Raw genomic sequence first — 15,138 nt, 5'->3', positions numbered from 1 at the left:
TCGGTCGACCTTTGATGTAAAATAATTATGACCTGTGTAAACTGTAAAGCACACTTAAAATAGAGTTGTAGATAAGCATGGAATCAAACTTTGCTTCCATAAATGTGACTCATTACTAAATTATGTGAGATATATTTAGTGTGAAATGTTGTAAAACAGTGTCTGTCTTCACAGGAGGGCACTTGGAGGTGCGGCGAGAGGACGCACGCGCTCAACTGATGAAAGAGGACCCCGAGCTGGCCAAGTGCTTCATAAAGACTCTGTTTGGGGTCCTTTATGAGGTGTACAGCTCCTCAGCCGGGCCTGCCGTCAGACACAAGTGCCTTAGAGCCATCCTCCGGATCATCTTCTTCGCAGATGCAGACCTGCTTAAAGACGTACTGCGCAACCATGCTGTGTCTAGGTCAGTTAGTGACTGAAGTGCCACATCTGAGAATTGGACCAAAATCTTATCATGATCCAAGTGATTTTACATCACATCATATGAATCAAGATATGGTTCATAAAAAAAGTATCAAAATTAAACAGAACTGAGAATATCGGAATCCATGTGCTTTTTCCCTGCTACGCGCAAGGGGTTCCGATCTGTGCCACATGGGAGGAAGACAAAAAATTTGAGTTATTTTAACCATGTAATCTAAACATATTTATACTTTTAGGCCATAGCCTAAAAGGCCTTTTACTTGCTAAAAAAAGTATAAACTATCAGATGCATGTAGTAGATTGTTCAACAGCAGTTTTGATCATGCTGATCATTTAGGGGCCTTTTGCGTATCAAATAGGATAAAGTACACTTTATAGGGTTAAAAACACATTTTTGCTTGTATTAAGTTTTTTGGGAAGCATTTTTCCATTTCTTATAACTCTCATGTGTAAATAACGTAAAGCAGTCCTGCTCACTGATAGTTGCACGCATGTACCATCTACTGTGGTATGAAAGCTACATTTACATTTATCCAAAGCGACTTACATTGCATTTCATCAGTTCTTGCTTCCTTGGGAATCAAACCCATGACCTTGGCGTTGCAAGCGCCAACGCTCTACTGTTTGAGCTACAAACAGTAGCTCTATCACATCTCAGTACAAAACGCATCTCTACCACCGTGTTATCGTCACACCACCCAGCCATAGTGTGTGCATCTTTTTCCTTTTCACAATTTAAAGTTCTTCCACTTGAGTGAAGATTATGAAGCTTATGAAGCTTGTAAGAGTGCTTGTTTGGTTTGAAGGTTGACTAATTCTGAACTAATATGTGCAAATGTGTGTCTTGTGTCTGTAGTCATATAGCTTCCATGCTGTCGAGTCAGGACCTGAAGATTGTAGTGGGCTCTCTGCAAATGGCTGAAATCCTCATGCAGAAGCTACCAGATGTATTCAGTGTTTATTTCAGGCGCGAAGGTACTGAATTTTTTTTGTTTTAATACATTTTACACCGAAGTTCTATAGAAGTTACTCCACAGAATGAAGTAGCTAGCTATGACAGGATTACAAAAAGTTTATCACTGGGAAAAAAATATTTCATTACAGTAATACATTACTGTCAACACTGGTGTTTTGTTGCTCTTGTTCTGTTCAGGTGTGATGCACCAGGTAAAGAACCTAGCTGAATCCGAGGTGTTCCTCACCAGCCCTCCAAAAGCGTGCACAAGCGGCACAGCTAGTCTTTGCACCACCACCATCACCACGGCAACCACTACAGCTGCCTCTAACGTCACACCCGACTTGGGCTCCCCCAGTTTCCAGCACAGCATGGACGACTCGCTGGACCTCAGTCCGCAAGGGTATAGAGCCACTTTGACACGCACCCTTACTGATCTAGAGTTTGCAGGCCTGGTGATACATGTCTTGCCATTAAAGTTTAAAAACAAATCCCTCTTTTCTCTAGTAGGTTGAGTGATGTTCTGAAAAGAAAACGCCTTCCTAAAAGAGGACCGAGGCGTCCAAAGTACTCCCCACCCAGAGACGATGACAAAGTAGATAATCAGGGTAAGTAGCACTCCTTGTGTTAAAACATTGGCCCCAAAATCTACTTGGACACTTGGGCCTGGTTTCACAGACATGGCTTAGATTAAGCCAGGATTAGACCTTAGTTCAATTAGGACATTTAAATAGCTATTTTTTTTCTTTTCGTGCCTTAGAAAAAAACATTACTGGTGTGCATCTTGAGTCAAAACAATGGCACTGACATATTTTAAAATATGTCAGTGCAAGTTGCTTTCAATTAAACAGCACAAACATGCATTTTATTCTGGGACTAGACTCGAGCCTTGTCTGTGAAACCGGGGGCATACGTTTTATTTAAAGCTACACTATATCTGTGATGCATGTTGCATCAGGCTCCCGGGAGCCGGTATAACATGCTCACATTTTTTATTTTTCACCATTTTGGGAGAAGTAAAATTGGCTTATGTAAAATTTGTGTAAAGATTTTGGTAGAAGTAAAATGTGGCTTCAACAATCAAGTGCATGAACTCTTATCCATTTTCGTTTGAAATGCATCTCAAACTACCTCCTGAAGTGGTTTGAGTGATTGGACTTAACCGTCTTGAAAGCATGGTATTTTCACTATCGGATAGCTATCTAATCAGAGAAAACACATGAAGTGACCAAGTGTAAATAGGCCCTTTGTAACTTTTTATTTTTGTTTGATCAAAATGAACAATTTATATAAGTACATCATAAAGCCATCTTCCAAACCATGTTTTTTGCCTTACCCTAAATTACTATGGTAAGCCTATTATAGTTTATATTTAGGAGTTGTCGGGACAGATTTCCCGGGAAACTGCATACATTCATCATTCGTCCGTGTTACTTTATATCCCTAAATAAACGAAAGAAGGTCAGGCAACTACTGTAAGCAGTGGAAGTAGCTTGAAGCCACAGCATCTAAACCTTGTACTGAAAAGAGTTTGCAAGCAAAAAGGCACTACAACAGTACATGTAATAAAACTTGAATCAATATAGTTAGCATAGCATCACATTTGCAATAAAACAATGTCTATGTTGCTAATTTCTAAACCAGTTACTAGAGTTGGGAACCGAGAATCAGTTCTTATCCAGAACCGTCAGTGTTTTTGAAAAATGCCGGAACCGTGCAAAATTCCTAAGGTTTCGAAAACTGTTTTGGTGCGATGTGTGGGCGAATGAATGCACTGAAAAGCCCTCGCGCTACTCGTATACGTTTTGCGTCAGATATCAACGCAGAGTATAAAGACAGTAGAGCTGCACGATTAATCTTTGAAAGATCTCGATTCAAACACCCCCGCGATCTTATTCCTAAATAACAAAAACTTCACATAGGAACATTCAAATCTGTTTGCGCTGTCGCTGACCCAGAGAGAGCAGTTGTCAATATATATGAAACAGCTTTACTTGCAGTCTTTTCAACCACACAGTATCGATATTTCTGTTACAAATATTCAAATGATCACAGAAGTTTATAGATAAGTTTATAGTTAAGAGTATAAACACTAATGTCTATGCTAGCAACCAAAATAGAGTAAATCACCTTTTGAAAGTCGCTTCAAATAACAAGTGTATTGATTACATCTGATGCTTCAAAACAATGAATTCCTTTTTTCAAACCGTGTTTTTCTTATCCTGAATCACTACGGTAAGCCTGTAATAAGCGTTTATACTCTGACTACTTTACACCGGTCAGGTCGGCCTGAATGATTATCAATCATTGTCTAATGTCAATGTTACCAACTTTTGTAACATTATTTTAAAAACAATTAATTTCAGCTAGTCAAAACGCGGTATACAAGCTTACTTGCATGTTAAGACATTTTTCGGATATCCGTCTTTCCTTATTTGGAGAGTTTTGATGTTGATAGTGACATTAACACTGATCTGTAACCGTTGGTACAGCGGTTGGTGCATCTCAAGCCATCAGATTTATCCGTGCAGAATAGTAGAGCTGAAGACAACTTGCATAATGACCAAAACAATGTTTCGCTGCAAGTTACTTGCTAGACGGCCAAAAGTTCCGTAGTGTAGCTTTAATGCAGTGACATTCATACAGTTTTAAATTCATTTGCTTTGCAAATTTTTGGCATCATGTTTTGTTTTGAGTGTTGTGAATGATGTTCAATACACAATACACATCCATCATTACACATGAACTTTAATCTGGTCATTATAATATCTCCTCCACAGCTAAGAGTCCGACAACCACACAATCCCCCAAGTCCTCTTTCCTGGCCAGTTTGAATCCCAAGACCTGGGGCAAGCTGGGGACTCAGACAAACAGCACCAACTCAGAGCCCTCGCGCACTGCAGGGGTCAGTGGTCTGGCACGAGTGCCGCCTAAGGACTCTGTTTCAAACAACAGGTAAAGCTACAGGTTTTATCCGTGTTCTGATTATAATTGTTTTTAATTGTATTGTTCAGGATTGCTTGTGGGTGGGGGTGGGGGGGGTCGTGAATGAGCTGATTAATAACAGATATTTGCAGCTCATTGTTTCTAATAAATAAACTATTATAGTGTGTTTTAAATAGGGTTGTTATGATACACATAACGGTTCAAATTACTCACGGTTCGGTTTATATCACGGTTGAGGTTTCGGTACGATTCGGTATGTGCTATGTTCAGGGAAAAAAGGACTACTGTCAAATAAAAATAAAGAAAATAAGAACAAATAATCTAACTACAAGAAACAGCACAAATAAATACAATAGAGCAAAGATACAAATAAAATAAACTGCTTTTCAGGTTTTTAAGTTAGGTCTAACATTAGTTTTCAGGTACAGAAATTGTAAAATAACATTGCATATTTGACTGTATAAATGAAAGATTAATCCTTATTAAAGTTACAAAAGCTATTCAATTTAGAGTAGTGAGTGTTTTCCTTGTCTTTTGTTGTTTGATTAACATTAAAAACACAGACAGTAGGAATATTAGCCTACTGTCACTTTAAGATATAAAGCACAGATCTAGTACATACTGATACACATGCCTTGACTTAACCAACTATGTCTGCTAGGATAATTCAAGCGCAAGACTTGAAAGAGGACTCAATATTTGCATGCTGTCTGAGACACGGGTTTGTGCGCTTCAGATTTATTTATTTGCCCTTGATTTAACCAGATAAAACTTTGAGATTTAAAAATCTCTTTTACATATGAGTGCACACACACAATCTTCTCACAGAACTACTGAGTTCTCATTCGAGTCTTCTGGCTCTTAAATGTTTAAATTGGCAAGGCTTAAATGAGTTTAGTTTGAACAAAGATTAACTGCGTTGCAAGTGTGTGCCGAACCGTGGGTGGAGAACGGTATGGGTTGATTTTTTATTTTTTATTTTTTTTATTTTTTTATTTTTTACTGAGAACCGTTACACCCCTATGATACACATTAATATATAAGCTATCATTAATGTATAAGCTATCAGACATTATAAATGTCTTTGTCCCTTTTGATCAATTTAAGGTGTTAATAGTTTTTATTTCTTTAAAGTGCCCCATTATGCTTTGAATATTACCTTTAATGAAGTGTAAGATTGCAGTTTGCGAATGTAAAAGGTCTGCAGAGTTTTAAAGATCAACATGCATGACAAATAAAGTTTTCTCCTAAAAAACGGTTATAAACTGCCGAAAAAAGTCGTCAGTAATGCCAGTTTCACTTCCGTAATATATCTAGTAGGTTTGTAACACATTTGCATAATGCCAGTCTATGGTCTTCATTGGCTGCCCACAAACTGGTGTTCATTTTGTTTGCTATTATTAATTTAGTCTTAAGCCGGGTACACACTGTTCGATTTTGGCCATGATTTGGCTGTCTGAGACAAATTTAGCAAATCCTAAAAAATCCTCTGATCCTAGGCTAAAATCTGAAGTCTTTGATCGTTAGTTTGACATGATCACCTACAGCCGATTAATGACCATTGCGATCAAATTTAACCTCCGACGAATTTCTGGCAGTGTCAGAAGATTTGACTCCTAGTCCTGCAGTGACTTCTCTTACAACAACCGTCAAATTGTCTTTCTTTTTCACTTCAGACAAGCCATGAACAAAATTAACGTTAAATTTCTTTGTAGTCACCATTTCAATCCCGGGTGTAATGCAGCTCACATCACTGAACTTGTCATTGATTGTAAAACTCCGGACGAGTTTTCTTGCCTCGTTTGGCAGTTTGTAAAGCGCCTTGACTGTCGTACAGTCTGACATTAATGACAACTGAGATCTTACAGTGTGACATGGCTTACAGTGAGGATCATGTTCGTACAGTCTGACAAGGAACCATCATAAAGGACTATAATAAATCGCACATTGTGCACCCGGCTTTAGTCCTGTGTCAAATGTACTTTTTGTCAACTAAGTGTGGGAATTTTAGTGTAGATTTAGTCTCTGAAAAGTCACATTTTCGTCATGCTGCATAATGGTTAAACTGATAATGACAACTATTTTGCTTAAAATTATAATCGCAACGATTGTTATTTCAGAATGATTTTTTTACATTTCATCATAATTATTGCACTTCCATCGATAAGAGAACTCATACGCATGGTTTATTTGACGTCATCTAGTTGCCTGCTTTTTTATAGGCTATTTATCATATTAACACACTCTCTATACATTATGGTAAAACTGGTAAAACAAGAAACTTATTTCAAAAATTAATTCACAGAATTCAAGAACACAGACTAGCTGAATGACATTTTCATTTAAAGGGTTAGTTCAGCCAAAAATGAAAATTCTGCCATCAGTTACTCAGCTTCATGTCATTCCAAACCTGTAAGACATTTGTTCATCTTCAGAACACACACGAAGATCTTTTTGATGAAATTTGACAGCTTTCTGTCCCTCCATTGACTGCCTATGCAACTACCACTTTCAAGCCCCAGAAAGGTAGTAAAGACATTATTAAAGTAAGCCATGTGACTCCAGTGGTTTAACATTTTATAAAGCGGCGTGATAGCTTTGTTTGCGCAAAAAACATAACACCACTTTATTAACAAAATATGAATCTCCAACGTGCGTTCAAGCAACACAACGTCTGATCATAAAAATTATCTGCAAGGTCACAAAGCTCAAAGTCGACAGGTATTTTATTTAACAGAATCCTCTTTTCAAGAACTACAACGAACGGCTCGTTTGGACTACAACACGATTTTTCCAGATCTTATGAAATAATCCCCACCCATGGAATACGCAAAAAGGGGACGAGGCCTGTCAAAGAGACACTATTTTTTTCCACAATGTTTCCAAAACTCATTTGTTTGACCTTCCTTTGGCTGATGAACTTTAATTGGTTAATTTATTTTAAACACTCTTCCTGAACATTGTAACTGCAACATTTATCTGTACACTGCACATTTTATGGAGAACAGCTTGTTTTCTGTTGCTTTTGTAAGCTTTCACTTTTGTAAGACTGTTCACTGCCCAATAGGAAAATTAACCATGGTTTTGTGATCGATTACTGTTATTTGTTTTACCTTCCTTTTCCGACAAATATCACGATTAAATGGTGGGTAACATCTATAATGTATAAGAAAATTACAAAAAGCATATCACTCAAACGTCCTGTGAAATCCATGCTAGCTAAGTCTGTGCATAAAATCTCTTGTTCGTTAACATAGTCAGGGTCTGAATCTGGCTCGAATTGGTTTGAAATTGATGCCATCCTCAATATTTACACTAGAGAAGAACTCGCAGTTGTGGTGGTGCGCTAAACCCTGCCAATCACAACACACTGGGCCAGCTAACCAATCACAGCACATTTCAGATTTTGGAAGTAGGGGCGTCATCGAAATCGGCATGTTCGAGCCAGACTGTGGAGAGAGAGGTGCTGTAGTTATGTAAAATCTGTGGAGAAAAAAAAAGCGTTTATTTTTATTTTTATTTTTTAACAAACAAGCATGAAAACATATTCTAGTACACCCCAAAAACAAAATCAAGACTTTGTAAAAGGGCATAATAGGACCCCTTTAAAACATAACCACCAAGATGGACATTTTGACATAATTGTGTGTATTTGACCGTTCAGGCACAATAAGCCTAGAAAGAGAACACAATTCGGTACTCCGTGCACTGATCAAGCGCATGCACAGAAATGCACATCCAGCCAGAATTGAGTTTTTTTTTTTTGTATACTGCACTTTTAATAACTCTATTTAGTAATAACAAGCATATCATACTTTTTATTTTGTCATTCATCCATGTTTCTTAATTGCTTCTCCCGGTCCTTGGAACTTATATAAGATGTCAGGTGAGAAGTTCGCTTTCGCTGTTTAATTCATTGACATGTGCGCAACATTTATATCCTCGTGAAAATAATGCATTACAACTTTATTTTATTTAGGGATAACTAAATTAGATTATTCTAATCTATTTTTGTGAGACCTGTTAATTTTTGCGATTATTTTGTGGCAAAAATGACAAATTATGCAGGATCGCAAAAAAGCTATATTTTGTGTTTATCATGGGACTGATATTAGGGGCACTTTAAAAATAATCTTACTGACCCCAAACAGTGTTATGTGGGATATACCCTTGAAGTATTTTTTTTTTTTTAAAACAATCATTGCTCAAGTTTGCAGACAATTGTTCATGTCAGAAGAAATTATAAACAAAAATTGGCAGATGCATGTGATGTAAACAGTACTTGGTTATCTAACAGCTCTATAAAACATTAAATAAAATATTCAGTGAAAAACCGCAATCAACTATTGAATTACTGTAATGCATAAAAAAAGTACAGATACCCGTAAACGTGTAATAAATGCATAGATAAATGCACAAGTCATGTAGTTAGTCTGTCACTGCGGTTCTTTGGTCTCTTGGTTAAACGGTATAGTTTTGACGAGTTCTTTTGGCATCTGTAGTTAAACGTTTTTGTTCACTTTTCAGGGATAAGATAAAGGCTTGGATAAAGGAACAAGCCAGTAAGTTTGTGGAGCGTTACTTTAATTCTGAAAGCGTGGATGGAAGCAACCCTGCCCTGAATGTCCTGCAAAGACTCTGCAATGCCACAGAACAGTTGAACTTGCAGGTAACCCTTGGACACGAAGTTAACATTTGTAGCCATTATAAAGCAGTTAATATGCCAGTTCTGTCATGTTGCTGAAGGTATTTTATTATCACTGAAACAATTTTCCAAGTGGTAACTATTTATTATGCTGTTTATCACTTTTTAATGTGTACAGTTTAGAAAGAAATACACGTTTGTTTTGTTTTGTGTCATCCAATGGAAATGATTCATTCTCTAAAACTGTTTTCATGTGTGTTTCAGGTTGACAGTGGTGTAGAGTGTCTAGAGGAGATAAGCAATATTGTATCTGAATCGGACGTGTCCTCCTTCGAGATCCAGCACAGTGGGCTTGTGAAGCAGCTGTTGTTGTATCTGACATCAAATAGCGAACGGGACACTGTCACTAGAGATGAGAGAATCAAGAGGTTCCTGCATGTGTTCTTCGGCTGCCCGGTTAGTCAGACTGTCGACTGCTGTGTGTTTTTTGTTTGTTTTTTTGTCTTTATCGGATAGGACAGTCCTACGCAAGAGTTCTGTGCTCTAGTGTCTCAGGAGTTGCAGCTGATTTGGGTCTTTGGAGAGGAAGTCTCTCTCCCCAACCCTAAAGGCTCTGACAACTGCTGTGATGTTTACACTTGAAAAGACAAATACAGCTTCCTGTCTTTCACATTGCTGACTTCCCTTCCTTTCCTCCAAATACCATCAATGCAATTACTACTAGCTGGCACAGATTACCATAAAAAAGCATTCCTGACACAATTTATTTACACACATGGTGCTTACAGAAATATAGAATGCATTTACACATTGGCTGTTTCAGTATGAATAATTATATAAGGAGAGACAGCAAGACAACTAGGTTTTTTAACAGTTTTAAGGTGTTACTTTTCTTTGAGCGCTGAATGTATTTGACACATTAATTGGGCTAAAGTTTTATTTTTATAGTTGTCAGTGGTGTAATCAGTGAGATTCATTGTTTATGTGATTCAGATACCAGGGCAGGAACCTCTGGGGCGTTTGGACCCGACAGAGAATGGCCCACTCCTATCTCTGGTGCACAAGATGAACAACTGCCTTAGTCAGATGGAACAGTTTCCTGTTAAAGTGCATGATTTTCCCAGTGGGAATGGTAATGGAAGCAGGTAATGCCACTGCCTTATCTTCTCTGATGTTCTTGTTGCTGTAAATAAATCCAGATACAATTAATTATTTGTAACAAAAAAAAATGAGTTTGGCTTTTGTGCAAAAAACAGTTGCTTTAAAAAGATTATATATATCTTTTATCTCATGCTAATTGTTATTCTTTTGTGTTTGCAGGGGTTCACAAGCCCTTAAGTTCTTTAACACCCATCAGCTGAAGTGCCAGCTGCAGAGACACCCAGACTGCACCAATGTCAAACAGTGGAAGGGTGGGCCGGTCAAAATTGATCCCTTGGCTCTGGTACAGGCCATCGAGAGATACCTCGTGGTTAGAGGTATAAACACAAGAATGTGAACATGATGTTCTCAGTTCTCTGGTTTCTGAGTTCTCAGATAAAATGTTTGATTTTTGCTGTCTCCACAGGGTATGGAAGGATCAGGGAGGAGGATGAAGACAGTGATGATGATGGTTCCGATGATGAGATTGATGAATCTTTGGTGCGGAAGTTTTTTCTTCTTCCATGAATTTCTTCCTTGTAGTCTGTGTACTGAGTATAGTATGCAGTTATTTTGTATATAATAATCAGATGGCCTACTAAATTTTTTGTAAATTGCACATTTTTGCAGAGCATGGAAAATATTTTTCCACAATTTTCATTTACTATTTTTAAATTGGGGAAAAAAGTAACATTTTGCAGGCTATACTGTATAGTGTTCTTGTAGTATTCCATTTTGAACTTGGCCATAGTGTACACTACTGAAAGTGTCCTAGAAGACTAGTGAAGTGTTCTTTCTCCAAATTAATATTGTGGATTTCTAACTGTTTTCCAAAGGCTGCCCAGTTCTTGAATTCTGGGAGTGTACGTCACAGGCTACAGTTCTACATAGGAGAGCACCTGCTGCCATACAACATGACTGTTTATCAGGCCGTCAGGCAGTTCAGCTTACAGGCCGAGGAGGAGAGAGAGAGCACAGATGATGAAGCAAACCCTCTGGGACGTGCTGGCATCTGGACCAAAACACACACTATATGGTACACAATTTGTATTCTCTCACAAACTACACATTGAGTAATTTATTGGGCCAATTCCATAAAAACGGTATGTCTGTTACCCTGTTTTTGCCCTTTCTTGTATTCAAAGTGTATGTTAATATGTATATCTCTGTGTGTGTATGTGGATATTACAGGTATAAGCCAGTAAGAGAGGATGAGGAGGGCTGTAAAGACGCTGTTGGAGGGAAGAGGGGTCGTGCACAAACGGCTCCCACTAAAACCTCCCCTCGAAATGCCAAAAAACAAGACGAACTGTGGCATGGTAGGAAAAATGTTTGAAGTTTACCAATAACCTACAAACAAAATGTGCTGGAATTTAATATGGAACAACACTGGAATTTCTTTATTCAGACTATGGAGTTTTTGTGTGTTTTCAGAGGGTGTGTGTCCTAGTGTGACAAACGCATTAGAGTCATACCTCATTTGTGGTCCTCCAGAGGGCATCACTTTTGATGACCCTTCCATGGAGGTGATTCTGCTGCTGAGGGTCTTGCACTCCATCAGTAGATACTGGTTCTTCCTGTACAACGTGAGTACCTCAGTGTTTGAGAACACTTCCATAAGTACTAAAGCACAGAGTTACAGTAACAATACACACTCTTGCAGTGTGATTCTCATATATTACCCCAGAAGCAAAAAAAAAAAAAATCATGTTTTTTTGCATTATAACATTTCATATATTATATTTATTTATTTATTTATATATATTTTTATTTTAGATATTATAATTAAATATTGCATTTATTTTTACTTATTGCAGTTGTTATTTAATTATTTATTGTAATTGAGTACTTTGATAAAATCATTATTACAGTAGTTTAATGGCTGTAATTACATCTTAAATATATTTTTTATTTATGTGATTATATATTTTATCATCTTATTCTTTTATCTCTCTTTGTCCCAGAATGCTGCATGTAAGGAGATCATTCCCACTGGTGAGTTTATTAACAGTAAACTGACAGCAAAGGCCAACAGACAGTTGCAGGATCCACTGGTCATCATGACCGGAAACATCCCGACCTGGCTCACTGAGCTCGGCAAGACATGGTACCGCAAATTCTTTCTTTATTTAATTTTTCAGAGTCTCTTGTTCTGTACCGTTTACACTTCTAATCTTCTCTCCTCTAGTCCGTTCTTCTTCCCATTTGACACACGGCAGATGCTCTTCTACGTGACTGCGTTTGACCGTGATCGTGCCATGCAACGTCTGCTTGACACCAACCCTGAGATTAACCAGTCTGACTCACAAGACAGCCGTGTCGCTCCACGCCTTGACAGGAAGAAGGTTGTCTTAAAATTCCTGTTTAAGCATTTCATGCTGTAATTGTTCCAAATTTTCCATAGCTGTAGTGTTTTCACTAGTATCTAACTTTCTCTTTCTCTTTGTTTTGTTTGTGTAGAGAACGATAAACCGTGATGAGCTCCTGAAGCAAGCGGAGTCAGTAATGCAAGATCTCGGGAGTTCCAGAGCCATGCTGGAAATTCAATACGAGAATGAGGTATGCATGACTGACGATTTGGCTAGAAACATAATTTCTAAAAATACAGACACTAATTCTTGGCCAGTCCATTTCAAACATTGTTTGTACACATACATTCTGTATGTTCTTACATTACTGTATTACAGTAACAAACATTAGCGCCAAGAGGGCCTTTAAATGCTGCAGATGTGTTATTTTGGTAGCTTGCTATAAACATGCTGATAGTTTAACTTGTTCAGCAAGGTTCTATTCATGCTACTACTCTTCCTTGACAGTAGTACACAAAAGAGAAAACTGATTATTATGCAAATACCGCTTTGGCACCCAGTCAGAATGCAGTGTACCTGACCTGTCATCAAAATCATTCCAGTACATTTAGAATGCAAAATTCTTCTGTGAAATCAAACTTGTGGAGCTAGCAGCAGTTGTGCTCATGTACTTGTGTATGTTTCTACCCTAAAACATCCATCAGCCACATGTCCCAAAGGTTTTGTTTGCAATATATACTGTATGTATATCTGACTAGTTTTATTGTGATCAGTTTAGTTCTTGTGTAATTAGTTTAGTTTTAGTCTGAACCATACAAAAAACACCCACATCTGATTTTGCATAACCAATCCAAATCACATTTATATATAGTTTTAGATTTGATTAAAAAAATTATTGCCCCAACTGAAAGACCCAGACCCAATGAGTGTGCTTGTAAAATAATGGCTCGTTTCCACTGAGCAGTACGGTACGGTACAATACGGTACGCATTTATTTCCGTTTCCACTGTCAAAAGTTGTGAATGGTACCAAAATGCCGAACCGTACCGTACCACTTTTTGGGTACCCTTCCGTTGGGGTACCTAGCACAGTGGTACGGTACTAAAGGGTGGAGCTAGACTCACTGCAGGACGTTGATTGGTTGACAGAGAATCGTCACTTGCGCGTGCTACAAGGGGAATGACGACATAAGAAGCGCCATTTTTTTAATATACATTTTAAATATAATACTACTGTTACTGTGTCACGAAATGTAATTTTAAGAGTTTTTCAGGCAAGAATGTAGTTGTTTAAAGCTAAAATCTGTGGTTTATTTATAAAGATTTATGTAAATTTGATCCAGGTTGTGAGATCCAAGCAATCACCGGGCGCTCGGCGCTCATGTACCCCGCCTGGAACAGCCTTTCCTCGGCTGGTCCTTCTGACCTTTGCCGCTGACTCTGACGTCTCTGTAGTGGTTAAACATGAGATATAATTCATCTTGTGTAGACCTAACGGGCGATCTTTGGTCTTGTGAATCTATAATTTGTTCCCTGGCCAAACTGAGGGAGCTAAGTGAAATTTCATAACTTTATATTTAGGCTATTTAACTTTACCGTTGTAACGTTAGACTAGAGCGCTGACTTTGTATGTTTGACTGAATTGTAGGGGTGTCAAAATTAATCGTTTCTACGATGCATCGCGATGCAGACGAGGACGATTCGGTATCGGTTCAGTAATAGACCATAACCGGTTATAATGTACTGACGCTATTTCTTACGTCATTTGTCGCGTACGTGCTTTGTTGCGGTAGCATACAATGGCAGAGGGAGGTGAGACGTGAGTGAGAGAAAATTAAAAATGCTCCAACTACTTTGAAAGCCAACATCTGGGCACATTTCGGCTTTTATGAACAACGTGGTAAGCACGACCTGCAGAAGACACGCGCTGTGTACGCTCATGTCACGCACAAATATAATATGCAGGAGGTAATAATACCACTAACTTGATAAACCACGTTAGCCGTTTTCACCCCGAGCTGTTATCGCCCGGCAGAGTCTGACTGCTTTAGAGTAAGTGGATGAGCTCCGTAACCCGAATCCGCAGCCAAAAACAAATCATCCACCCGCCCCAATAACTCTCTCTGATTTAAGTATCCGCACCCGATGGTCAAATTACAATTATTCTGTGTTGTTACACGTGATTATAAATGGATGATCATCACTTTCAACAGCGGACTCGGCGACGGTTGATGCGCGCATCTTTAATGGTAACATAATACACTGATTAATGAGCGCTGCTTTTAAATGAACATTTCTTTAAAACAAAATTTATTTGACAGATTTTCCTTTTCTTAGTGTCATAAACAAGCTTTAATCCCTTGAAACTTAAACTGGAATGTCACTGTTTCTGTCACTGCAACTTCCCGAACAGGCGAGCACATGCGCGCACACATCACTTTTGAAGTAAAATTTAAAATTGAGGATGCGGTGCATCGTGATGCATCGTGATATCGAATTGAACCGGATCGATGACATAATAATCATAATCGAACCGAACCGTGAGACCAGTGTCGGTTCACACCCCTACTGAATTGTTTGCTTTATTTCTTATTGATAGCTTCTTGTACTTTTTACTTATACTTTTATAATGGCTATTATTGATAAAACTGAAATTTAACAAAAAGAGACAGGGTTTAGTTTTGTAATTTTATTACAGTGAAGTTTATCAGAGTTCAAATG

The 15,138-nt window shown here is 38.1% G+C and overlaps 1 protein-coding gene across 4 annotated transcripts in view; it reads left to right on the top strand.

Annotated features, from left to right (window-relative positions):
• trip12 (thyroid hormone receptor interactor 12) overlaps nucleotides 1–15,138 on the top strand; it is a 62,826-nt gene that overhangs the window by 40,079 nt on the left and 7,609 nt on the right. For 3 of the 4 annotated variants that reach the window (XM_082182836.1, XM_082182834.1, XM_082182833.1), the window contains 16 exons: nucleotides 175–403; nucleotides 1,280–1,398; nucleotides 1,577–1,781; nucleotides 1,886–1,986; nucleotides 4,159–4,333; nucleotides 8,852–8,993; nucleotides 9,234–9,425; nucleotides 9,963–10,114; nucleotides 10,290–10,447; nucleotides 10,537–10,610; nucleotides 10,946–11,145; nucleotides 11,301–11,428; nucleotides 11,544–11,695; nucleotides 12,074–12,216; nucleotides 12,298–12,454; nucleotides 12,570–12,668. In XM_082182836.1, coding sequence (XP_082038962.1) covers nucleotides 175–403; nucleotides 1,280–1,398; nucleotides 1,577–1,781; nucleotides 1,886–1,986; nucleotides 4,159–4,333; nucleotides 8,852–8,993; nucleotides 9,234–9,425; nucleotides 9,963–10,114; nucleotides 10,290–10,447; nucleotides 10,537–10,610; nucleotides 10,946–11,145; nucleotides 11,301–11,428; nucleotides 11,544–11,695; nucleotides 12,074–12,216; nucleotides 12,298–12,454; nucleotides 12,570–12,668 — 2,426 coding nt within the window. The remainder of the gene's footprint in view (nucleotides 1–174; nucleotides 404–1,279; nucleotides 1,399–1,576; nucleotides 1,782–1,885; nucleotides 1,987–4,158; nucleotides 4,334–8,851; nucleotides 8,994–9,233; nucleotides 9,426–9,962; nucleotides 10,115–10,289; nucleotides 10,448–10,536; nucleotides 10,611–10,945; nucleotides 11,146–11,300; nucleotides 11,429–11,543; nucleotides 11,696–12,073; nucleotides 12,217–12,297; nucleotides 12,455–12,569; nucleotides 12,669–15,138) is intronic. The other variant, XM_082182835.1, reaches the window with a different exon arrangement.

Source organism: Leuciscus leuciscus (assembly GCF_965113295.1).
Source record: "Leuciscus leuciscus genome assembly, chromosome: 10".
Lineage (NCBI taxonomy): Eukaryota > Metazoa > Chordata > Actinopteri > Cypriniformes > Leuciscidae > Leuciscus > Leuciscus leuciscus.
This window is presented reverse-complemented; position numbering and strand designations above follow the sequence as displayed.